Here is a 25543-nt window from a genome sequence, read left to right as displayed (position 1 = left end):
GTATGCCATTTCAAACTCAGGCACTGTCTTTCGAATACACCGCAGATCTTTCAAGAAGGTATTCCAAACAAATGAATCACTGTTACATTTCCTAACTGGTATATAGTAAACAGTCAGGTCAAATACAGTAAGAGAATGTTGGAGCACAACAAATCAATTAAAGACTTTATTGAAAATGATCCAGATAACCAATCGTGGTTTACCGATCATGCCCTCAACTTAGATCCATAACATACAAAATGTGGCTCATCTGATATCCAAAACATGTCTCTAAAAGATTCATTTCTGAAATGGACAAATTAGTGCCATCCAAATATACATCTCTCCCTGGGTTTAACCAGTAGGAGTTGAGATGCCAGTGTATCTAAAGACTATCCATCCGTCAAAAGCTCACATCCAGCGAATTTACAATAAATATACATATCAAAAAAGTGTGTATTCCATAGTTAAAAAAATTAAACGGTCATAAACTATCAACACAAAAGAAACACTTTACATTCCAGTAAAATGTACAATGCAGCGAGGGTTTGAATGGCAACATTGACAAATGAACCTTACAGAGAGGGGTGTGGCCAACAGGTGCTCAAACAGCAAAACTCCAACTCACTCACTTGTTCTCTGTATGCAGTAGTCTAACAATCCGTATTTGTATGCCCGAATCAATGAAAGAGAACACCTGACCAGCATTATTAATTTCTTAGGAGATTTGGCATGAGGTGCTGCATTCACATAGCAATTGTTTGCAATGTTGCATAAATATCATCTATGGAATTATGACTTTGTACATGTTTAAACAATCTGTCACTAGCAGTAATGAATTCCTGCATTACTCCATGTTTTTTCACTGATGTGCTTTAGATATAGATGATTTGGACCAGTTTGTGGTCAGTTAAATATGCTTGTGGGGGCTGTGCATGGGATGATGGGAAATGAGATTGGAGTACTAGAGATGAATTTTCTGTCATTATTCAATCACCCTCATGTCTTTCCAAACCCATATGACTTCATTTCTTCAGTGGAACACAAAAGATGTTCAGCACCATGTTATTATCAGTCACCATTCACTTTCATTGTACAGAAGATGCAGTAAAGGGAAATGGTGACTGAGACCAGTATAGCGCTTAACATAATTTGTGTTCCATTAAAGAAAATCATACAGGTTTGGAATGACATGAGGGTGAGTAAATGATCATTTTGGGCAAACTATCCCTTTAAGTACTCCTATTCAGTGTCAGGGAGAAACTGTGGATTTGCCAAAGGCATGTAGCACCTTCTTAAAACATTCTGAGTGAGATACCCTCATCTAGCAAAAACATCATCTCACTTTGTGGTTGAGGTCTTTGATAACTGAAAAATTCCCCAAAATATTGAATTCTTAATTTTCTTGAAAACACTGAATGTAAAACGGTGATGCACTTGGATGATTTAAAAACAAAAAACAAAACTAAAAATAGAGCTGTATTACAAAGGACCAAATAGGACACCATCAGAGAGAGCTGTGCAATGGATCATGTTTGTCTGGTACAGAATGGTCACGCCCCTGCCGTTGTTGTCTTTGTGCAAATGCAGTAAAACAAGTCAATGGCACAGATGCAGGTCCAACTGTGGGGCCAAAGGCCCGTTACACCAGAGTGTAGTACAGAGGGCAGGGAATGGGGGGTGGGCAGTCCGGTTCAGGGGAATTCAGAGGTGGTGATACTACTGCATACATGCTGGAAGCCAAGTTAACCAAACTGGAAAAAGAAATTTCCAGGTCCAGATGCTGCAGGACAAAAGAGAGAGAGAGAGAAAAAAATCTAATAAATGTCTGAAAAGAATAAGAGAATCAGAAATGAGGTGAACACTATGAATAACTACTGATCTACAAATCACAGCAACTGTAGAGTATTTTGTAATTTTTATAGCAAGAAATGTGCACTAAAAGGGATTGTTCATCCAAAAATGAAAATTCTCTAATAATTTACTCATCCTCACACCATCCCAGATGTGTATGACTTACTTTCTTCTGCTGAACACAAACGAAGACTTTTAAAAGAATATCTCAGCTCTGCAGATCCTCATTCTGCAAGTGAATGGTGCCAAGAACTTTGAAGCTCCACAAAATCACATAAAGGCAGCATAACAGTAATCTATAGGACTCCAGTGGTTTAATCAATGTCTTCAGAACGATATGATAGGTGTGGGCGAGAAAGTTATTACTATAAATCTTAACTTTCACTTTTACATTCACATTCTGAAAGTGAAAGTGGAGATTTATGGTAAAAAAAAAAAAAAAGAAAAAAAAAAGACTTAAATATTTATCTGTTTCTCACCCTCACCTATCATATTGCTTTTGAATACATGTATTAAACCAGTGGAATCGTTTGGATTATTTTATTCTGCCTTTGTGATTTTTTTTAAGCTTCAAAATGTCTGGTCACCATTCACTTGCATCGTTAGGACCCGCAGAGCTGAGATATTCTTTTAAAAACCTTTGTGTTTTGCAGAAGAAAGAAAGTCACATCTGGGATGGCATGAGGGTGAGTAAATGATGAGAAGTTATTTTTGGGTGAACTATCCCATTAAATGCATGGCTATAAATTCAGCAATTCAACATGACAACATTATTTTATACTGCCGTGCAAAGGCTAAATGTAAAAACTATGAATTTTCAAAATTGATTTAGAATATTATCTGTCCTGTGATGGACAGGTTTGGGTTTGCTCCAATTGTGAGAAAAGAGAGAAAGTTAGAGTAACTACAAAATCCACAGCAAAACTAAGTAATTTTAAGGAAATTTGTCGGTTTCAGTTTTGCATTTGTAGGGCAGTATAGTCTGAATATGTAATAAATAGATGATTATGAGTAAAAGTAAATAAATTTTGCCTTACATGAATTACCTTCGAAACTGAACCCACCAGGAGCCCCAAAGAATGCTTTGAAGATGTTGTTGGCATCAAAGTCTGAAAGAGAACAAAAAAAAGACAAATACAAAATGATTAGTTGTCATATGCGGACACAGAGCTAATGCAATTCTTAAAGAAGTTAGTTTCTCTTTAGCAAAGGCTTCAGTGACACTCAAAGTACAAATGAATACATATACTTTCACATTACAGCATGAAATACATTTATTAATGATGACATTTGCGTAAACCTCTCATATTCCATGTTAGGAAAGTCAACAGTACTGGTACTACTCACTGCTGCAAAACTGATGACTTTGTCCTTCATTATATTGACTGTTAATTGAATAATTACTTGGAAAAACTTGAAGCACTGTTTACTTATGAGAAATGCTTGCCTTTGTGTTAATTTAATGTGTTAAAAATAATACTGGGCTGATGAAGACTGATGTATTTTCTGTGTTTCCTGTAGCGCATCACAGTTGATTTTAAGATGGCACTGCATGACTTGATGTTTTGTGATGTGACGGTTAATCCCAGCTTTGAGAATACATTCGCGTCCGGAGGTTGTTTGAACAGAGGCATTAAACTCTCGCTATGTCTCATTGAGGAGGACAGCGGAGTAGGTGCACTAATATAGAACAGTGATTAAAACGGTCTTGAACTACCATGGTATAATACATATGTTCATTAGCTTATTAGTATTTTCCATGGTATCAAAATTGGTTTTCGAAAATTTCACTGGTTTACGTTCTGAAATTTTGCCATTGCGACAACCCTATTCCAGCATATACAGTACTGACAGAAAAAGAATGTGTGAATGGTACAGACCCATATTCATGTCATCATCCTCCAGATCATGGCCGCTGTCATAGCGAGACTTCTTCTTGGGGTCAGAGAGCACAGTGAAGGCCTCGCCCACCTCCTTAAACTTTTTCTCTTCCTCCTTCTGCACCTCAGCACTCGCTCCACTGTGTCGATCTGAGAGAAAGATAAGAGACAGAACGTGTGAGATGAAAGATATGCTTGATTCCTTCTTGTGCACTGCTGGCTACAGTATCACCCCTGGGACAGACTTATGAGTGATGCAGATTTGTGTTAACCTTTAAGCAGGTAGTAGTTTACTTCTTTCATCACAGGAATTTGTAGATATGAATCAAGAATGAAAATGCTTTATGACTTATGTCAATGAGGACATAACAGAAGGAGCCATGAAGAAATGTGTGCACACTTGATGTATGCTTATTTGTGATTGAGAGTACCTGGATGGTGCATTAGTGCTCGTTTGCGGTAGGCCTTCTTGATTTCATCTTCAGTAGCATTTTTATCCACTCCCAGAACTTTGTAATAATCTTTCCTCTTGCTCTTCTTTAGCTCTAACTGAGCGTTCTTCAACAGGTTCTTGTGTTCTGAAACACCAGACATGACATAAGATTTGGCACAGCCTTCTTTAAAGGGATAGTTCACTCAAAAAGGAAAATTCTGTCCTCATTCACTCACCCTCAGGTTATTCCAAACCCATATAACTTTCTTCCATGGAACACAAAATGAGATGTTAGGCAGAATGTTAGCCTCAGTCACCATTCTCTTCCACTGCATCTTTTTTTTCTCCATACAATGAAAGTGAATGGTGACTGAGGCTAACATTCTCCTTTTGTGTTCTACAAATCAAAGAAAGTCATATGGGTTTGGAACGACAATTTTGACGTACAAACAGTCAAGGCTGACACACACCTTTAGTCTTCTCTGTTTGATAGACCTTCTCATAGTCTCTGACGGCCTCTTCATACTGCTGTTTGTCCATGTAACTGCAGTATCAAAACAAATGGGTTAATGCTCAGATTTAGACAATGGACTAGCCTGGCCCCAGAGTTCCTGCCAACGTGTCTGGGAATTAGGGCTGTTGCGGTGGCAATATTTTACTACTGCGGTGGTTAAGGGCCAATCACCACCTGCAAACGGTGTCATACGGTGGTTGAAGGACGGGGGAGGGAATGTGCGCAAATTACGCGTTTATCATACTTTAAAAAGTGTATAATTGTACACAATAAAAATTAAACCCTTTGTAAAATCACAAAATACCCCAAATAACATTTATACAAAACGTTTTGCATTGGTTTAACATTTCTGTCTGTTATTGGACTATACCGTCGATTTTATACATCTGAAATGAGGATTATATTCCAGATGTCAGATTCTGTTAATATTGTGAAACTAAAAATCACTAAACAGCTGGACAATAATTAAATAGTTCAGTCCTATCTTTGATGGATGCTTTTCATTGTCAGATGCTTTTTATTTTTTGTGAGTTATGTTTCCAGCTGCACTGAACACACAAATGCAGTGTTAATCTCGTCAACAAAATTACACACAAATGTTTGAGGTGTTATTTGTTTCCGTTAACAAAAACGGGATTATGAGGATAATTTTAACAATTTGAATTCAAACATTGTTGATGAAAATATGATGAGAAATAAACAACACTGCAAGATATTACCAATGCAATGACTATGTTTTAGAAGAAAAACCTGGTTGAATAAAACGGTTTATTCAAATGATCTGCTCTTAGTATATAAGGAATTTTCATCTAAGATGCGTGTCGAGAGATGAAAGCGCTGATTCCTGGTAAACTTAAGTGCTTTTTTTAGTCACCTATTTTCAAACGCATCATATAAATATGAGATAAACAAGCCATCATCAGCATTAATATAACATTACAACTTACATCTGCAATGAAGCGAATACACAACAGAGCTTGACCAGCTGAATTTGTAGAGAGAGTATTGCAAGGATTGCCCCATGCATGATCCCCAGTAAACTGAAGCACTTTTAAAATCACCTATTTTCAAATACATCTTATATATATATACATTATATAAACATTACTTTTGCAAATAGAAAAGATTAGAATAGAAGAACAGGGAGCCCTGCAACAGATATCATGGCCTCCACAAAGCCCCCCACTGAACATTGAGTCAGTCTGAGATTACATAAAGAGACAGAAGCAATTGAGACAGCCTAAATAGATAGAAGAACTGTGGCGAATTCTACAAGAAGCTTGGAACATCCTATCTGCCAACAACCAAGAAAAACTGTGTCCAGGTGTACCTAGGAGAATTGGTGCTGTTTTAAAGGCAAAGCTGGTCACACCGAATATTGATTTAGCTTTTTTTTTTTTAATGTTTACTGGACTTTGAATATTAAGTGATAAATGAAAACTATTTATTTCATTATTTTTGAAGACATCCTCACTATGCATAATTTTTTACAAGTGCCTAACACTTTTGCACAGTACTGTATATATAGCCTTTATATGAGCCTAATCAGCTATATCAACGACATTAATAAAATACTAAAACTTAAATCTGTGAATCAATGAAGGCAGCGAATGGACAATGGGGCCTGAGTTCTAAATAGTGCATAAATGGACACAAGCCCTTTTTTCATGTTTGTTGACATGATATCACAAACTCTCCTGTGAGTGAGTTTGTGAAGGGATTTTGAGATTGTAAATTCAGTCGGGGACAAATGGACGTGTAGTTGTTACACCTAGTCGTGGTGTGCGTTTGGCTTGAGTTGTGCACTCAATGCATATCTTGTGAATACGCCATTACCGCACTCTGTAGCGCAAAATCAAGAAGTCTCTAAAAAACGGAAAATTAATACGCCCCTGTGATAAAGAATCCAAAACACAGATACTAAAGATATAATACTTCAATGTACTCATTAAATGACATTATTTCAGGAATTGATTTCAAGTTTTCGTAAGGTCTTTTATGCAAGTTGATGTTTACGTCACATGCATAACCGCCGGTGGCACTCTACCACCGCGGTGGGGCAGCTGTCACGGTAATGCTCTCAGCCCTACTGGGAATTATAGACCATTTCATGAATGTAAACAAAAACAAAGGAATTAGAACAGTCCAGACATATTTCCAAGTCCTTTCAACAAAGTCTCTCTTTTAAGTTAAGTCAGTCCAGTTTTGGCAGCTATTTTTCTATGTAAACAAGCGGCATGAAACTGCAGCTCATATCTACTTGAATGGGAAAAGACTGGCTTCCCTGTGCTTTGGCACTTGAGGGGAAAAGTGGCCCGGCATCCTGGCCTGTCGGCCACGACGAGTGCTCCAACTCACGCCGGGGTTCCGGGGTGTGGGTCCGGCGACACATCTAACTCACACTGGACACTCCCCGCTCCGTTCCTGGACCTGTAAAGATGGCAGCAGGTAGAGACCGGTCTCCCAAGTGGAGGCGCGGCCTGTGTTTAAAGGAAGCAATGATGAGGCTCTTCATTGGGTTCATGCAAGCCCCATCACGCGAGGCGGGGCAACGATGATCCACCAGTTGTATAAACAACTGGTATAATAAATTGTGTTTCTTTACCTCAGATTACGCTATAAACGCAATTATACCATCTTGTATAGCTAATAAGCATGCGCGTTCTCGAGTTGATTGACAGGCGATTTCTGTATCTAAAAGGTGATTGGCTATTTTACCTGTAAGGTTGACCGTTGGCTGCCGTTGGGCGTTCCAATTTCTCCCAATCAATTTAATAAAAGTGTCCCATCTCTGCTAAATAGTCTCTGTTTTGACAAGCAAGAAATATTCATGGAACAATGACGTCGCTTTACGTCACCAACGAACATTCCTTGAAACGGTCTATAAAGTTCAGTGGACAAATCGTAAAAAAAATCTGGTCTTCTCGTTTCGGTGTTTCTTTTGCGCTGATGGACTACACATAATTTGCAATATAATGATAACACAATCAAGTAAAATTAATAAACGTTTGTTCATTATATAAAAAAAAAAGTTTAAAATTAGTGTTTAAAAAAAGAAATTCAAAACAAACAGAGGGCAAAGCAAAAAGCTAAAGTGCAATTTGACATATCTTTCAGTTCACAAAGAAATATTAAAAACAATAATCGTTAGGTTAGGTCATAATTTCTCACACTGGCTCATTTCTTTCCCTTTATTTTTATGATTATTTTCCTCATAGCACAGAAGCATTTTGCTGCCGACGTGAAATCAAATGTGTGCAGCGTTTCTCTACAGCTTGAGATGCACTTATGCCTGGTGTTCTTCTCTGGCAATGCAAGGCTGTTTTAATGCGATTCTGGAGTGAGATGCTTCTCACTGTGGGCATGCGAGACAGGAATAAAGCAAGCTGCTTTTGCATGTAGTCGTGGATTAGAACTTTGAAAGCTGTCAGGAAAGTTTGAAGCTCTGTGGCAGCAAATCGCTGTCTTCATTGCGATGGCATCATGCTGACTTGTGATATCAACTAAAGGGATTGCTGACGCATAATGTTAATATTTTCACCGGATATTGTGTCTGACATTTTTTTTTATTTGTTGGACATTGGGTCATTTTAGCGGTCAAAAAACAGTATTTACCAGCTAACGGAAACCCTGCCCAGCGCAATGCATCAAGCAATTTGTCTGTCTATACTGAATGCGACGGTCATAGCCAACTGGAAAATCTTTGATATACACCTGAATATACGGTTGGTGAGACTACCCAGGGCAATGCCACTGACATACTGACAATTGCTTACTTGCTTGTCTTTTTGCACCATGCCTGCTTAGAACATGATGTTAAACTGTTTCAATCCTAAAGTAAACAATGCACACTTACCACTGCGCTCTTCTTAAATAAGCCTTAATATAGGACTCATCCAGTTTAATAGCCTTTGTGCAGTCCTCGACGGCCTGCTCCAGTTTGTTTAGCTAAAGACAAAGGGAAACAGAGAAATGTCATGCAGTGCCACTTAAACTACAAAAATGAGATGGAGACAGATGCACACTTGACCCAGTTCCAGAACAGGACAAAGATCTTGTGCGTGGAAAATAAATATGCACACTCAAATATAAAGATTTATAGTCATTCTGCTTAAATGTAGTGTAGAACGACTTCAAAATGTAAAATGCTGACCTTAGATCCAACTGTGGCTCTGTTGCAGTAGAGCTTGGCGTTGGTTTTGATGTTGTTTGGGTCGATGGTCAGTGCCTCAGAGTAGAGGTCATAAGCTTCCTCGTAGCTACCTTCTTTAAATGCTTTGTTCCCTTCGTCTTTCTTAGCCTTCAGGGCTTTAGCATTCTATAAATTAGAAATAATCAGACATTGCAGAAACAATTAAATCTGAATACTGCAAAAAATATATATTCAAAACAGGATAAGTGCCATTTACTGTGTAAGGCAAACAATAAAGGCTGTAGAATCCGAAACACTTACTCTACAGGCCAGACGGGCCTTCTCATGGTCGGGTGCCATCCGTAGTGCTTGAATGAAGAATTGGACAGCCTTATCAATACAGTCTTCATAGTACAGACATAATCCCCGCACATACAGGGCATCGCCGTTTGTTGAGTCCATCCGCAAAATGTCACTGGGGGTGCCAAGAGCAAGATGAGGAAAATACACAAGTGGTTGAATAATATGCACTTTTCTTTTTTCCCAACAGTAAATGCTGATAATGTATAAATATATTGAAATATGTGCACTCTAAAATATTGGCTTCCAATATAATTGGCTTTGCCAAAACATCAGAATGCCAGTCATAAATATTAAAGGGATGGTTCATCCACAAATGAAAATAGTCATCATTTACTCACCCTTATGTTGTTCCAAAACCTGTTTGACTTTGTCTTTCGTGAAACACAAAAGTGAAATGTTAGGTAGAACCTAACCTCAGCCTCAGTCACCATTTACTTCTATGAATCTTTTTTCCATTCAAGAAAAACGAATGGTGAACTAAGCAGTCATTATGCCCAACATATCCTTTAGTGTTCTATTGGAATAATAAAGTAATACAGGTTTGGAACAACATGAGTGAGTAAATGGTGGCAGAATTGTCATTTTTGTCTGAGCTACCCCTTTAACATGGGTCATGATTTTGTTTTCTCACCTTTGATTGTTGATAATGGCAAAAAATAAATACAGAATCCATTCATACAGAGGTGATAATCATTCATCTTTAGCTGTGTGGGAAATATAAACCAATCCCATTATACTGTAGTGCTGTTACCTGGCAACAGACTGGGCCTCTGGGTAGCGTCCTAGCAGTGCCAGACATTCTGCCTTCAGCACCTTGAACCTGTGACCTGCAGACGCAGACTCTAGTGCCCGATCCATACAGAACAGCACCTACAGAGCATATACAGCATCTACATTAGATTCCATCAGCTGCTGCTAGCGTGTGCGTTTGAGTATTACGAACACACTCACCATTCTAAAGTCTCGTTTCTCAAAGCTGATCTCAGCCATGCGCTCGTACTCCAGGATAGACTCTGCAGTCTTCAGCTGCAAGAGACACAGGAGGTAAGTCTGAGAAACAAAACTACATCTGCACCCTAACCTGCATCTGACACGGGAGTGAAGAATGACATCTGCCATGCAGGGTTGCCAGCCTTTTGACCAATGAATTTCCATGACTTCTCCATGACTTTTCCAGTTGTCTGTGATTGATATAAGAATTTTCAAAATCATTTTATAGAGATTACACTAGCAAAGTGCAACTTCTAGCAGGGAAAATGTTCTAGAACTGAGCAAACCTAGAAGGACATATTAACTACAGACATTTATAACTTTATAAGATTTTAGAAATTTGCATGCCTTTTCCAGGCCTTAGAATCACAATTTTTGTTTAACACAGAGTTCCCAACTTTTCTGTCCAATTAATTTCCATACCTTTCAATCATTTGTTATTACTGGATAAGATTAAAAAAAAAAAAAAAAAAAAAATTATTTATTTATTTTGATTCAGACCGGTCCGCTAATCAATTATTTAGATCTATTTGTTATTCTTTGCAGTTTGACTGATTCATTAAAAAGAACAACTTGAGCTCATCTCAGACAACAATTTGGCTTGCCAGCAAGTTTTACTCGACACAAGAGCATGAGCTCATGGATTTGAATTATTTTTTCATGACTTAAGATTTTCTGAATCTTTTCCAGGCCTGGAAAACACAAATCTAAAAACTCCCTGATATTTCCAATTTTTCCAGCTTCTATTGCTATTTTCATGGTGAAATACAGAATATATAATAAATACATTTTTACCTGGACTGACTTTTTTTTAAAACATTAAGGGTGCTTTCACACTTTGTTCAATTGCTTGGACCGAAACGGAGTTAGTTTCCTCCCCCTGCTGGTCTCTGTTCACAGCATATTATTTGGGTCTGAACCGCGCTCCGATTACATCACGTTAGTACACATGGAAGCTGTTTACCAGTGGAACTAGGTAACAACTCAAGACATCAGCTGTGTTATTAATATATTCATCTCTTTGGATTTACCACCAAAACTTTACATGCACAAAACGACACTTGTGTTTGACTGCCACGGATGCACTGAACGTGCAATGTTGTGATGAATGTCGTTTTTCTGCCGCGAGCTCGTGGATACATTGCAAAAGATGTGAAGAATGTAAGCTGCTCTATGAAGGAGATTTATTTGGAGACAAGCAGGTATGAGAAATGCATTATACCATAATAATTGCGATCAGAAGCCAGCAAAGGCGCAGATTATATGTCATCACAAGCGGTTCAATTCAGTGATTTAGGACAATTGCGTTCACATCAAAAGCAAACCGTACTGGTGTCACATGAACCGTACCCCATACCACCTTTTCAAGCGGACTCTTGTGCGGTTCGCGGGTGCGAACAAGAGTTCGGAAAACAGCGTTCACAATTGCATCATCCAAATGAACCGAACTTTGACGTCAAACGAACCAGAGTGCGCACAAAAGTACTAGTATGAAAGCACGCTAAGGTGTCCAAATTACAATTCTAGAATTCCCTAATATTTCCAGGAACCCCTAGCCATGTGTTCAGAGGCAATCATTCATGACTGCAATGAGATATAATTGTCTAGGCTATTTATGGTTACTCTACCTCCTGTTGGGCCTGGCTGTTGTCAGGTTCAATCTCTAGAATCTTCTGGAAGCAGCGGCTAGCAGCCATTGCATTGCCAAGCAACAGGTGGCACTTGCCCTCACGCATGTGACCCTGTTGAACAGAACAATGAGTGAGTGACTCTCTCTCTCACACACACACACACGAAACGACACTCCTACATTAATAACATCGATATTAAACAAATACAGCTCTACAAGAGTAAGTCAAAGCTGGCTCCAACCATGGATACAACCAGAGGAGAATCAATGCTATAACTGTGGGGTGGCCAGCTTTACACAAAAGTAATTGTGGGACACCATTCCACAATGCATTAGGCGTAGTAATGTTCACCAATCCCTGCATAGAGACTTCCATTTCAACAGACTTTGATTACAAAATTTGGCATGCAAGATCTGAGACTTCACTCAGTCAACATTTAGGTAACATGAAATAGCTTTCTCATTTCAGTTAGGTAATGTGAAATTTCCGAGTGACACAGGATATTCAACAAGGGAAACTGCACAGGTGAATAGTGCACAATAAGTCCAGGAAACTGCATCAAGGATAGTACAATTTGATTTCCTATAGAGAAAATAAGTCTGACTCAAACTTCTGTAATCTTCATGTCAGTACATGCAGTTAACCACCAAGATACAGCTCTTTTTGAGAGAAAGGGCATCCTAAACATTTGCTCAATATTTCAGAATGGCTTTGAAGACCTCCAACCCTTGACATCTCACCTTCATGAAGGTGTCGTCTAGTCGAACAGCCTGCTGAGAGTCCTCCAATGCCTCTCTGTACCGGCTCAGCATCATCAGCGTGGCTGCACGGTTGCCATAGTAACTGGCATTTTTTGGGCACAGGTCTTTTAAAAGGGACACAAACAGAAAATGTAGACAGACGTTAAGCCAGACAGATGAAAACAGAGAAAGGGCAACTTTCTATGAATGCAAGGAGAGCTTTCTAAAAAGAGGTTATTTTTGTTACAACAGGAAAGGAAAAAGGTCATTAAAGCTGTTCTAAAATAAGTGGTTGCCATGACAAAATCTATTTTGGTAATTATGTTATAGCCTTCAAGGAAAATGAAAAGAAAAGAAAAATGGTGCTTATGAGAGAACATGTCCCCAATGAGTCTAATCTCAGGGCATATAGGATTCAAAAGTGTAGAAACAAACCAGAACCATGAAGGATATGCAAAAAATCCCTATAGAAAGGCAAAGGTAGACAGAGATAAAGAGAGAGACATAGAAAGATAGCAAGGCTGTGAAAAGAATGGCATAAACAAGACAGACAGCCTAGTTTTAGTTGACTTTTAGCGGTTCTTACCGATGGCCTTGGTGTAAAAGTTGAATGCTTCAGCATAGTCCTTATTGACGTAATAGGCATTTCCCTGCTCTTTAAAGCCTTCAGCTTCCCTAAAGATTCAAAACACACACAAAATATATAATGCACCTCCAAGATTAAAAAAAAAAAGATAAATAAATAAATAAATAAAACCTTTAAATAACGGATAGCGAGAGATAACCAGAAATCAGATCCTGGTTTGCAGATCCTTTGCTGAATCCAAATTATAGTGATTAAGAATTGATCAAGCAATATCAAACAAGCAAGAGTGATGTTGTACTGAATCCAGTCATTCAAATGGAATTAACTATTAGGGGTGGGTAAAAATAAAAATGTTCCGATGCATAGCGATCTTCTCGATATCGATTCTTAAATCTCAAGAACGATCTTTTACTTCAAGCGCAACCCTCCACCACAAAAAGGAAATCACCTGATTAGCAATAAAATGTTGTGCTATGCAACTAAAATGTATATTGGCAACTGGCTGGTAAATGTTTACATTACATGTACCAGTGATTGTGTAGTATAAAGGTGAAGCATTCAGCAGCGAGATCCTTTCACTGCATGTTGAGAGTAAAAGTTGTTCTGTATAATGTGTGTGTGTCCAAAGACGAGATCCACGCAAACCATTTCTCATTGAATAATGTCTCTTTTAATACCCTTTCTGTTCTCTAGTCAGTTATTTATTCAAAACAAAAAACTAAACATTTAATTCTACTCACGCATAGGAACCGATGAGGTAAAGCTGTCTGAGTCTCTCGTTAACATGCGTTCACTCAGACGCTCTTTACAGAAATGCCTTCTTTCTTAAAGAGACAGTAACGGTTTTTAACACGTGTTCAACAAATCGATGTAAATAACTTAATAGTAGAAATGTTATTCAACAATACACATGTAACAAAATCATATATGGAATATATTATATTTATTGATTGAATACATGGATTTGTTCATTTTTAAAAAGCTTGTGACCAAAATGATGAACTAATAAACCACAATTAGTCAAATTTATATTTTCATAATGAACCTAGTTAGATCCCCTGTATAATTAACAGCATTAGCTGGGAGAGAATTTCTTTCATATGCAAGCAAAAGGGACATTATAAATGAAATATACCCATATGAATCAATATCGATTCAAATTTCGATTTGATTCGAAAGCTTATGAATCTCAATCGAATTGGGAAATCTGTATCAATACCCAGCCCTATTAACTATTAAACACAGAATCTGACATGTTTGGGATAGAATTATGTATTAGTGCTTGTTGTTGTTTTGGTATTTATTGCCATATCAGCATCAAGGGCTATATCATGGCAAGTACAAGTTATAATAAAAATTAAAAAAAAAAAATCAATAATACATTAAAACTAAAAAGAAAACACTCATACATATATAAATAATTCTAAAAAAATATATATATATTCTTCTAAAAGATTCTTTAACTGTATTTGTCCTAAAAAATGTTTTCCATGTGACGCTGTACTCAACAAATCCTTCAAAATATTATCTAAAAAGAAATGTTGCCTAATTACATTAAAAGCAGAACAGTCCAAAAGAATGTTTCACAGTCAGAGTAATATTACAATGATGACATTTTGGTGGTTCCTCACCCTTCAATAAAACCCCATGTGTCAGTCTAATATGACCTATGCGACACCTTGTGTGTACCACTTAATCATGTCTAGATTTAAAACAATGAATGATTATTTTGCCAACCACAGGATTAATTTTAAATAACTTGTTTTTGTCACATTCTTCCCATTCCTCTTGCCATTTGTTTAATATGTAAGAGTTCAACAAGGGCTTGAGGTCTTAAGGTGGAATCTGACACCTGATTTTTGTTGTTTGGGCCTCTTCAGCAGCAATATCTGCTTGTTCAAAAAGACAGCTATGGCCCGGAATCCAACAGAATACTATGCTGTAACTTTGCTTCTGTAGAAGGTCTACTTTAACTAAAATATGACCAATAATAGGGTGATCAGTATTTAAAAATTCAAGTGCTTGCAGGCAAGATTTTGAATCAGTAAAAATTAAGAAATTCCATTCTTGTGCAATTTCAATATGTTCCAGGGCTAAAAGCAAAGCTCGGGCCTCAGCTGTAAAAAACAGAACTTTGTCCTGGAATGCGAATGCCATATCGCTGATGACCAATCACTGCCACTGCAGATACATAATTGTCCACTTTAGACCCATCTGTGTATGTATTAATGCTTAATCAAATATGTCTTAGTGTGTTAAACAACAAAAGGCTGAGATTTAATTAAATAAATATACAGCCTGAATGTGCTGTGCACTTCAAAGGGAATGTGTGAAGCCGGCTACTCATACACACTGCTAACACCTCATCATAAGCATTATGTGCACTGTGCGTGTAATAGATTACAGACAGCAAAGCGCACATTAAGCTTGAAGTGTGCAGCACATGCAGACTAGCCTATAGCCTATATTTATAATTAAATCGCAGCCTTTAGTAGTTTAAGAAGCACATTTAGTGAACTGCTTATCTGGAGGTGTGAAAGGGTTGTCAAAAACATACATACTCAAATGGCTTCAATCGGCTTTCCACCAAAATAAAAGCTCAATTTAACTTGACGGGTGAAACTTAAGAAACTGCTAAAGAAATATACTACTAGCATTCAAAGTAATAAATAATAATAATAATAATAAATGAATAATTACATAATATTTAGCAATATCTCAAAAGAATGCTGCTATACTGAATAAAAGTTATCAATGCTTTCATTAATAAAGTGATGCTCTGGGGAGGGGTAGTAGTGGGAGTTAAATGTTGATTCACTGTATATATATATATATATATATATATATATATACACACACACATTTTGTTTTTCTTTGTCTTTTTAGAATCAATAAAAATGTTAATCTTAAAGAAAAAGTATTGTGTTTTGGATTGTGCTGTGAGGATCTGTTGGAAGCACATCATTTGATAAAAATAAATGTAATGGTATGTTGAAAAATATTTTTGTTATTCATTTGATTAGAATTCTATGAATTTATTTTAATTAGACATTTTTTATGATCAAATTTAAACTTTAAAATGTGGAATTTGGGAAAAAATAAAATGGAATTTGGAAGCTTATCACCACACAATGCACAGACAAGATTGACAGAAACAGTGAAGTGACCCAGTGCTAAATATCAGCCCTCTTATCCGATCATATTAGAAAACCAGAAATAAATGTAGTAAAATAAAAAATAAACATATCTAATCAAAAGCTGCTCCCACACACAACCATACTCTTTGTACTATGGGACATTAGTGATGTCTTCAGAAAACTGCTGATTTAGATCAAGAAAACACTACTAAACTGCAATTCTGCAAATGCAGCTCACATTTCAAAGACCTCTGACTACAGAATGAGTTGCATTGTCAGGACCCAAGCATCAGAACCCCATCTACATGCGTATAATACATTTTCCGACACACCGTGAAAAAGGGAGGAAAAGTCTGTCAAGGTCAGTGAAACCATATGTGTACGTTTATTATGTTTTGAACTGTAGGTGTCTGGGGGAAGAGTACACAGTTAGACCGGACTGCTAAACATAGAACTGACGCAACCACCAGTGCATGTCCATTTTAAACCAATCACAGCCCAGGATGAGCAGCTCCTCCAATAACACCTGAAAATCAGTGGACAGCACATAGATGCATAGAGTCAGGTGGGATGGAGTGCTTTGTGGGAAACAACGGAGGGCAGCATATGTTCAAAGAAGGCTGGAGAACAAATGTCAGATTATCAGCTTTAACTTTATCCATATATTATTATAAAAATCTTTAGAGTAAATCATGAGAGTAGGCCACATAGAAACAGTAATACTTAGGGATGCACCGATACCACTTTTTCTCTTCCGATCCGATTCCGAAAATCTCAGTATTGGCCGATACCGATCCTGATCCTATACCAGTGTTGTTTTTTGGCATAATCGGTTTAGAATATCTTTACATTATTGTGTGGAACTAACTGGGGGTACTCTTTAATATGTAAAGAAACACAAACCTCTATCTAGACATTATTTCAATATAAATGTATAGCTTATTAAGAAAAACTTTAACTAGTGTACTGGATAATGTAGCAGCAAAATTAACAGTAATTCCAGTATAAGTCATCAGTAGAAAAGAAGCCATTTTTTTTTAGCTTGACAGTAACGAACATGACTAACACACAGTATCGGATTTGGATCGGGCTCGCCGGACCGATACCCGATCCATCTAAAAGCTTCAGTATCAGAGCCGATACCGATCCAGGTATTGGATCGGTGCATCCCTAGTAATGCTATAGGGCAACAGAATTACGTCAGCACAAGCAACATTACCAAGATGGCACACAGCCATACAGAAAGTATTTGCAGAGCTGGCCAACTACAGTCTTCAGAACCATATTTCAGAAACTTCCTATCTTAAATCTAAGTAAATCCAAAACAGATAAGATAGCGTTCTAAAGATAGAGACCCAAAAACTTATAAAACTTGTATAGCCTAGATTTAGGCCTATAGTAAATTATGATTCATATCGCTTTTTAAACATTAAATATGCTTCTCATGTGGGACACCGATGTGCACAGATTGATTGAACCATGAAGTTGTGCTCTGCTTTATCCGTGCATGCACGTCAACCGGGCTTCCCTCGAAATGCGAGCTCCAGTTACAGGACAGCGCAGAGCGGCTCACATGCACGATTAAATTGGGCTTCCCTCGATACCGTGGCAAATGCGACCCATTTGAATTCTACAGAATTTTCTATTTTAAAAGTACTATAGAGCAATTCAACCAATTCAAACGGCCAAACAGCCGCAATATTCTGAACAGAACTGATGAGAGAAAACACCTGCCTGCCCCAACATCAATTACAAGACTTTTCACATCTACACAAACACCCTTGCTAACATTTATCACATTAAACTGTAACAGAATTTTTCAATACAACTGTGGAAGTTGTAGCCAAGAAAAAACACTGATAGCACATACTCTCCTGTCAGAAACAATTTGTGGGTATGCAAGTATTTTGGATTTAAAATCTTGCTTGACTGTTGTAGAGATGACATATTGTCATTGTAGTGTTTCCCTCATTCCACAAGGCAATAAGCTGTCATCAAATGATTGATTATCACATGTACGTGACTATTTTTTATATAATTTATTTTCTTCAACAACTGAAGTACCTTATTTTGTTGAATATGTCTCAGCCACGTTACTGGATTTGCACACCATGTTCGATTTGCATTTACAAACCACTGACCATAAGACACTTGACAAATAAAAGAGACACGCAAAACCTGGTAATTGTTCTAAGGCAAGTCAGCATGACATCCGATGAAAACCTACTTAAATATGACTCAGCTGGCATTGCTGAGATAGAAGGTGATGCCTTTTATCTCTGGAATATTCTCAGGGTTTTCTGACCACCACTATTACAAAGTCAACAGATGTTTCTCCCCAACCTCACGCCCTTTACTGAAAGTCCAAGGGAGAGCAGATTTAAGTGAGGTGTTCACTCTATGCCACCTGTGTGGTTATGCAAATATAGTGTTTTACTCTGACCTACACCATGACATCAGGTTCACACCCTCCAGATCATCCTGAACTTTAGATCACATGCACCATAACTCAAACTCAAACACGAAGTAGGCGTTTCCTATGGTATATTGTACTGATTAAGCCTTAAGTACACACATTTACAGTACTTGGGTAAAAGAAACGAAACCTAACAAATATAGCAGCCATCTACTTGCACAACCAATAAACTTGGTGCATAATGAATTTTTGTCAGGAATGAAAGCACGGCTGGGAGTTATAGACTTGCAGTCCCTTCAATGGGTTGTAAAGTTCAGCTGACAAAATACTGAAGAACAAAATCATTCCAAAAACTTTCAGAAGATCAAAGACTCCAGATTCCACAAGTTGTGAAAATTAGATGTGATCTAGGAACTTTATACAGTCCATGTCATTGAAGAAAATGTTGATTAAAACAAAATTAATAACTTATCCCTCCTCTTCTATTAAAAAAAAAAGTAAAAAGTAATGTTACAGTGAGGCACTTAATGTAAGGCAATGTAAGTGAATGGGCACCAATCCGTTAACATTAAAATAAGTTTCAAAAGTATTGCCAAGAGACATAAAATACATGGGTGTTAGTGTGATAAAATGGCTTACTAATAGGGATGCACCAATACAATTTTTTTTTGGCCGATACCGATATTGACAAACTATAGGAAGATGCCGATGAAAATATTTTGCCACTTACCTTATTTTGTCATCAAATCAGTTTTACTTAAGCCTAGTGTACACTACACGACTTGCAGTCGGCACCCTGCAACTCACAGTCTTGTTTTTCGTTGTGCTGGTGTGTATACTTCAGGACTGTAGTGTATCAACTACACGACCATTCGTCTTGGACTGAGGCCCTGTGTGCACTGGTATTAAGATGCGTTTTGGGTGATCCGATCACAAATGTACAAGCGAGACACATCACTGTTACACCCGATCGTCTCTTTTGACCACTTGTGTTCAGATTTCAAGGAGAGAGTCTCCGATTTCATGAAGACATACATCATTACATCTCTGTTTTAATGAATGATAAAGCGCAAAAAAGAGAAAGTGCTAAAAACTACTGCACACTTAATTATACTTGCATTTAATAGCGCAAACATGGCGTTCAGAACAGAATTCTGAGTTATTTTAGTGCAGTACCTGTAACTGAGCTTCTAATGTGCGTGCTGCTCATATCTGTGACCCTATTGTATGTGCATGCATTCGCTTCACAAAATTTTTGATCGTACGCTTACCCTTTAAATCCGCACGTAACCAGCGAAATACCGGCCATTACAGCTGCCTTTAGCGTCATCCAGTTTCAAACAGATCGCCTAAAAAGCATCTTAAAACGAAGATATGAATTCATTCACAAACTCGCACAGTTTATTTTTGATAGCATGTCAACAAACATGAAAGAACGGCTCTCGTCCGTTTTCATGTCGCTTTCACAAGTCACTTCCGTTTATGGCGTTTTTTCCGCATTAACGTCAGAACGAGAAAGAAAAAAAAACTAAATATTACATGTTGTTAGAAGTGCCAACCCTTCTACATATTGTGGCTATTATTATTTCTGGATAGTGGTTTTGAATTCGCAGAGTTTTTACAAAGCGTGTTACTAATTAATTATAAATGAATTAATATCTGTGTTTTCATGCCTATTATCGATATGCCTATGATTTTAATGTGGTCAATAATTGGCTGATAAATATCGGCAGCGATACATCGGTGCATACTGTGTAAAGTTAAATCCGATTTTACAACTACATTGCCATGACGACATAAAGCCATAAACCCTAAAACGAAGGGAAAAAAAACGTTGATTTAAAGAACCGTACAGCTCAAAAAATACACCAGTTTTACCAGAAGAATTAATGCAAGTGCTTTTATAAAATAAGCTTCACATTTCTGCCTTTACACCCTCATTATCACCATTCACTCCCATTGTAAGTGTCTCACTATAACATTGTATTTGTATTTTTTTTTTTTTAAGAAAAGGGTGGAGAAGTCGCAATTAATTTTTGTGGTATTCAACATTATGCCACAAATGCTGTTGATTGATCTTAAATTGTATCGAACCCGGAATATCCTTTGGAATATTTCACTACTCCGAGATTCTGAAGCGGTCTTTTCACCGCATCCGACATTCGCAAGCGACTGTCGTATTTCTCCCCCTAGTGGCAGTTGTGATGAATTGTCGTTTTGCTCGCAATGGATTTTGTTAATTGGAGAACCTACCAACGATTAACCTCAGGATGACATTACTGTGTGATTTTGTCGAGCAGATGGATGAATTCAATAAAATTCAGGATTAATATTCACTCAGTATTTATTATTAATAGTATCATTTATCATTATTACTCTTTTTATATTATGATAATTAACAGCAACAACAACAACCCTAATTCAGCTAATCTGAATCAGAAATTCATAGATTTGATTTTAAATATGTAGGTTTTGTATGTGCAAAAAAAATAAATGACACATGTACACATTTAATCACACGTTTACTGTAATTCCAAAAGCGTTTTGTGATAATGCAACGTAAACAATCATTTCTAACTTCTACATTATTAATTGTCCAAAAACATAAATAAATAAAATAGTAGTAGCACGCGTTTAGAAAAAAGTTTAGGTCAAAATCTACTGATATTTCTCAATTCGTGCTGATAGTTATACATCACTTCTGGTCGGGCGGTCGCATTCGGTCTAGTCGCACGAGTTGAAATATTTTAACGCAGCAGAGGCTCAAATCGGATACAAAAATGTCGCACCCGGAGACGGTAGGAACCTCACGCAGCCCCCGTGCAACTCTCCATTGGAAATGATTGACTTCCGGTCTGTTGTCTGTCGTATGCAGTGAAAAGGCGGCTTTAGGCCCATGTCAGATACACGGGCTGTGTCTCGTTTGGAAGGCTGCGTCCTCCGGAGGTCGCATTTGTCGGACGCATACATCATCGAGGCATGAGGTTATGTGACTCAGAAGAACGAGTAGTCTCAGAGAGTGATTCTTTCATTTTGTGTTGGCCGCGCATGTGCATTGGCGCAATCTCCGTTCGTTTGTTATGTGAAAACCGCATAGTGCTGTACAGGAAACAAAAATGATTAGTTCACCTCTCGAGTCTTTTGGTCCGAGTCGTTCGTTCTTTTGTCACGTGACAGCCATATAAGCTATGCTCACACAGGAAACAAAAAAAAGATTAGTTCACCTCTCGATTCTTTTGGTCCGAGTCGTTCGTTGTTTTGTCACGTGACAGCCATATAAGCTATGCTCACACAGGAAACAAAAAAAAGATTAGTTCACCTCTCGATTCTTTTGGTCCGAGTCGTTCGTTGTTTTGTCACGTGACAGCCGTATACGCTATGCAGTGACAAACGAACGAACGACTCGGACAAGAAGATTCCAGAGGTGAACTAATCTTTCTGTTTCTCATAATTTGTCCTTGGCTGCATTATAATTTTTCCTTATTGGGACTATAATCAAAGTTTGCGTAAGTAGACGTGTTGGGGGGGGGGGGGGGGATTTGGCTATTGAAAATGTAACATTTTAATTTAATTCTGCTCAAATGAACGAAATGACTTGAATAAAGATTCATTCATTTTGCTGAACGAGACTCGACGATTCAAGTCAGTAAAATGATCCGATCTTCCCATCACTACTTCCTAATGCGTTCAGTTACAGTTCGGTAACCGATCGCTGCTTGTCACCGTGAATTAACACATGACGTCATGCGTCCGCCCGCCCAAAGAAACTTCATACAAACAGAAACTTCCAGAAGTGCATGGCTCATTTCTAGTTAGATAAATAATAATAATAATAATAATAAAACAACACATGTGGGTTCTTATCAAAGGGAACCCCCCTGACACGAATGTCACCTAAAGGTTACGCTTATTGTTTTCAATAGATTGTATTTGATCATACACCGAAAGTGCTGTAACATGCTCTATAATTATAAATTACATACAATATAAGACATGCGTTTTTAAGCCTGTGAGCGTCACACAAAATGCTCCGACAAGTTTTTGCGCTGGTGGCCCCAAAACGTAGAAACAATCAACAGTGACGTCAATTTCACTATGAGAGTGTGCACACGCATGTGTTTGTTACATTGTAGGCACCGATCAAGTGTCTCGATCGAAACACTTACTATTGTTTCTAATATCGTTTTAATGTCATGCGTATGTGTTCAAGCGTACTGACCCGCATTGTGTCCTTAAAAGCACTGATGTCACGTTGCCTTCAACCTAATTCTCAACCTAAAACTGTGTCACAGCGTACAGCACAGCTGTCGGGAACAATGTGATGCTTGACAGCCTCGAACATCACTTAAAAAGGTCAACGTTGATTTATGATGTATAAGAATACAATCACTTTAATCGGAAGGCACCCCAACAGTGAAAGCGGCTCCTGGCACACTAGGCCATCGGCACCCCTTGATTTTCAAGTTATGCGGCAATCACGATCTCATGGTCCTTATATACAGCTATGAGACCGAGTGGAGCTTCCCAAAACCCCGGTTACCTCAGGGGCGGACAACCCAGTTAACTACTAATGTGTTCGCTCTGTTCGGTTACCTCTCTAACTCCTCGTCGCTGGTTAAGTCCATCTCTGGATCTACGGACGAGTCGAAATCAACAGTCGCCATTTTGCTGTAGAGAGCCGGAGAATGAAGCGGGGCACGTGAAGCTTTCATACTGACTTCAGCTCCGCCTTCCGCATCCTGCGCAATATGCCCATAGTAGGTCAACGGATACTAGAAGCTAAGCTGTAAAAAATGTCCGTAATTGTAACGGTAAAATAATTTAAAAATGATACAGTCGAAAAACATTTATTGGTTAACCTTAAAATATATGGTAAATATAATAATAATAATAAAAATAATAATAATAATATATTTAACAAGGCAACACGTAATTTTACGGTAAAATGTTGTAAAAAAAAATAGCATTTAAAAGTGTCATTTTACCGTATAATTAACGGTTAAAATGTATATTATGTTTAACAAGATAATACATACAAATTTACGGTCAACTATTGTTAAAATTACGGTGAAAAACAGACGTGAAAAAAAAAACGTTCCCAGAAGTCTCGGCGTGACCGATCACATTTCATTATATTTTATGGGAACAGTTTCTTCTTAATGTTTAATATCAGTTATGTACACTGGGGTGTTCTGTGTTATATATGATGTGGTTTCGTTAATGTTTATTGCATTATTTTAGTGTCACATGTGTTACACTGATGGTGTTGTGGGTTTGTGTGAGCAAAATAAAGTTAATCAAGAGTGGCTCTTCAGATACAACATGTAAGTCAACATGTGGCCTTTTGTAGTTACTACAGTGATTAACAGTGCTGGGTGGATTACTTGTGAATTGTAATCAGGTACTGATTACAAATTACATGACAAAAATGCAATCAGTAATGTAATCTCATGGGTTACATTTGTGGGGTAATCTAATCCAATTACTTTTGGATTACTTTCAACCTAATTTTATTTTATGTCACATGCATTTGAGTAGGATAATAATTTTTACATAAAAGTACAAAGAGGAAGAAAATGTATTCCATTCTTTACTCACAAAAAGAGCCTCACAAAAATGTCTCCATATGACATTTTTAAAAAGTACATTAAACATTACATTAATTAAATAAACATTAAATCTAACAGCAATGACAGTGCATGGCCAAAGTTTATAATTCAAAATACTGACACATCAAGTTTATTTTTAGTGCATAAAACAATAGCAGCATTACGAACATTAATGACCATATAATCAACTTAAAACGATCATAAAATGAAAAAAAATTAATGACCATAAAATCAACAGCAATGACGTTGCCTAGGTCAAATCTTTCATCTAAAAACACTGAAACATTTTTAATCGTTATTGCTTACTGATATTCCCTCACCTATTCCAAAGCTGAGGTGCAAGATATTTTCTTTTGAACAGCAACAACATTCTAAAAGAGCAGAATCTTACTGTTGTAACATAGAAGGAGCACATGCTCAAAATGTACATCTGTGAGACTATTGTGCTTCGGGGTAAGAATATGAAGATAATGATATGAAAATGATCAATAAATTATTAACAATTTTCTTCCGTTGCCTTCTTAATATGTAATCATGTAATCTATAAAAAGTAACTGTAGTCTGATTACATTACTTTGTATTTTAAAATTTAATTTAATCCAATTACAAGTACTTGATTTTTGAAATCTGATTACGTAATCCAGATTACATGTAATCTGTTACTACCCAGCCCTGGTGATTAACAATACATTTTAAAGTGAAAAGCAAACTTTTACTGTTCCAGAAGGTTAGTGTATTAAGTTTATATAATTTAACAGTATAAACGTTAGTGAACCAGAAAATATACAGGCATCGACCCCTTAAAGCCTGAAAAATTGCAGCTTTTTTTTTAAGGCAAATGTATGGCAACCACATCTGCCAGTATTTAACTGTAAATTTAACTGCATTTGTTTTACAGAGAGATGGTGTGTGGAGGAACAATCTTCAAAACAAAAAATGCCGTACAATTATACAATTTTGAGAGATTACTTTCGAGACTGTGTAATTTTTTCTTAACATTAATTTTATTTGTATTTTACATCTTTATTTATTTAAATAAATACTATTTGAATCAGTTATTTCAAGGGTCAAACATATCCATACATTTTCTAAATGTATGTTTTGCATGTTTTTAGGTCTTTAAGTGACTGTGTGCAAAGAAGTCCCAACTTCCATGAATTAATGTGCAAGCACTGTGCTCGTTGAAAATATCGTTCTCCTATTACGCCCATGCACAGTGGTGTCATTACAGTTATATTTTAGCCAAAATGTCTGTAATTGGACATTTTTTCTTTGGAAA

General features: G+C 37.2%; 1 protein-coding gene across 2 annotated transcripts; it reads right to left on the bottom strand.

The window, feature by feature from the left end:
• Window positions 1-153: 153 nt before the first annotated feature.
• LOC127451133 (dnaJ homolog subfamily C member 7-like) lies at window positions 154-23378 on the bottom strand. Of its 2 annotated transcripts, XM_051715576.1 has the most exons (14): window positions 23249-23378; window positions 13103-13191; window positions 12517-12641; window positions 11774-11887; window positions 10107-10181; window positions 9907-10025; window positions 9114-9267; window positions 8814-8978; window positions 8517-8608; window positions 4617-4690; window positions 4145-4291; window positions 3714-3863; window positions 2871-2942; window positions 154-1762 (listed from the first exon to the last, which is right to left on the bottom strand). In XM_051715576.1, exons 1-14 carry the CDS (start codon window positions 23365-23367, stop codon window positions 1725-1727), a joined length of 1533 nt encoding a protein of 510 aa, XP_051571536.1. In that variant the 5' UTR covers window positions 23368-23378; the 3' UTR covers window positions 154-1724. The 2 variants fall into 2 exon arrangements, with proteins under 2 accessions (XP_051571536.1, XP_051571537.1); XM_051715577.1 differs by lacking the exon at window positions 11774-11887.
• Window positions 23379-25543: the final 2165 nt, after the last annotated feature.

This window comes from Myxocyprinus asiaticus, chromosome 14 (assembly GCF_019703515.2).
Source record: "Myxocyprinus asiaticus isolate MX2 ecotype Aquarium Trade chromosome 14, UBuf_Myxa_2, whole genome shotgun sequence".
Taxonomy (NCBI): domain Eukaryota; kingdom Metazoa; phylum Chordata; class Actinopteri; order Cypriniformes; family Catostomidae; genus Myxocyprinus; species Myxocyprinus asiaticus.
Note: the sequence above shows the minus strand (reverse complement) of the source record. Positions and strands in the feature narration are given on the sequence as shown.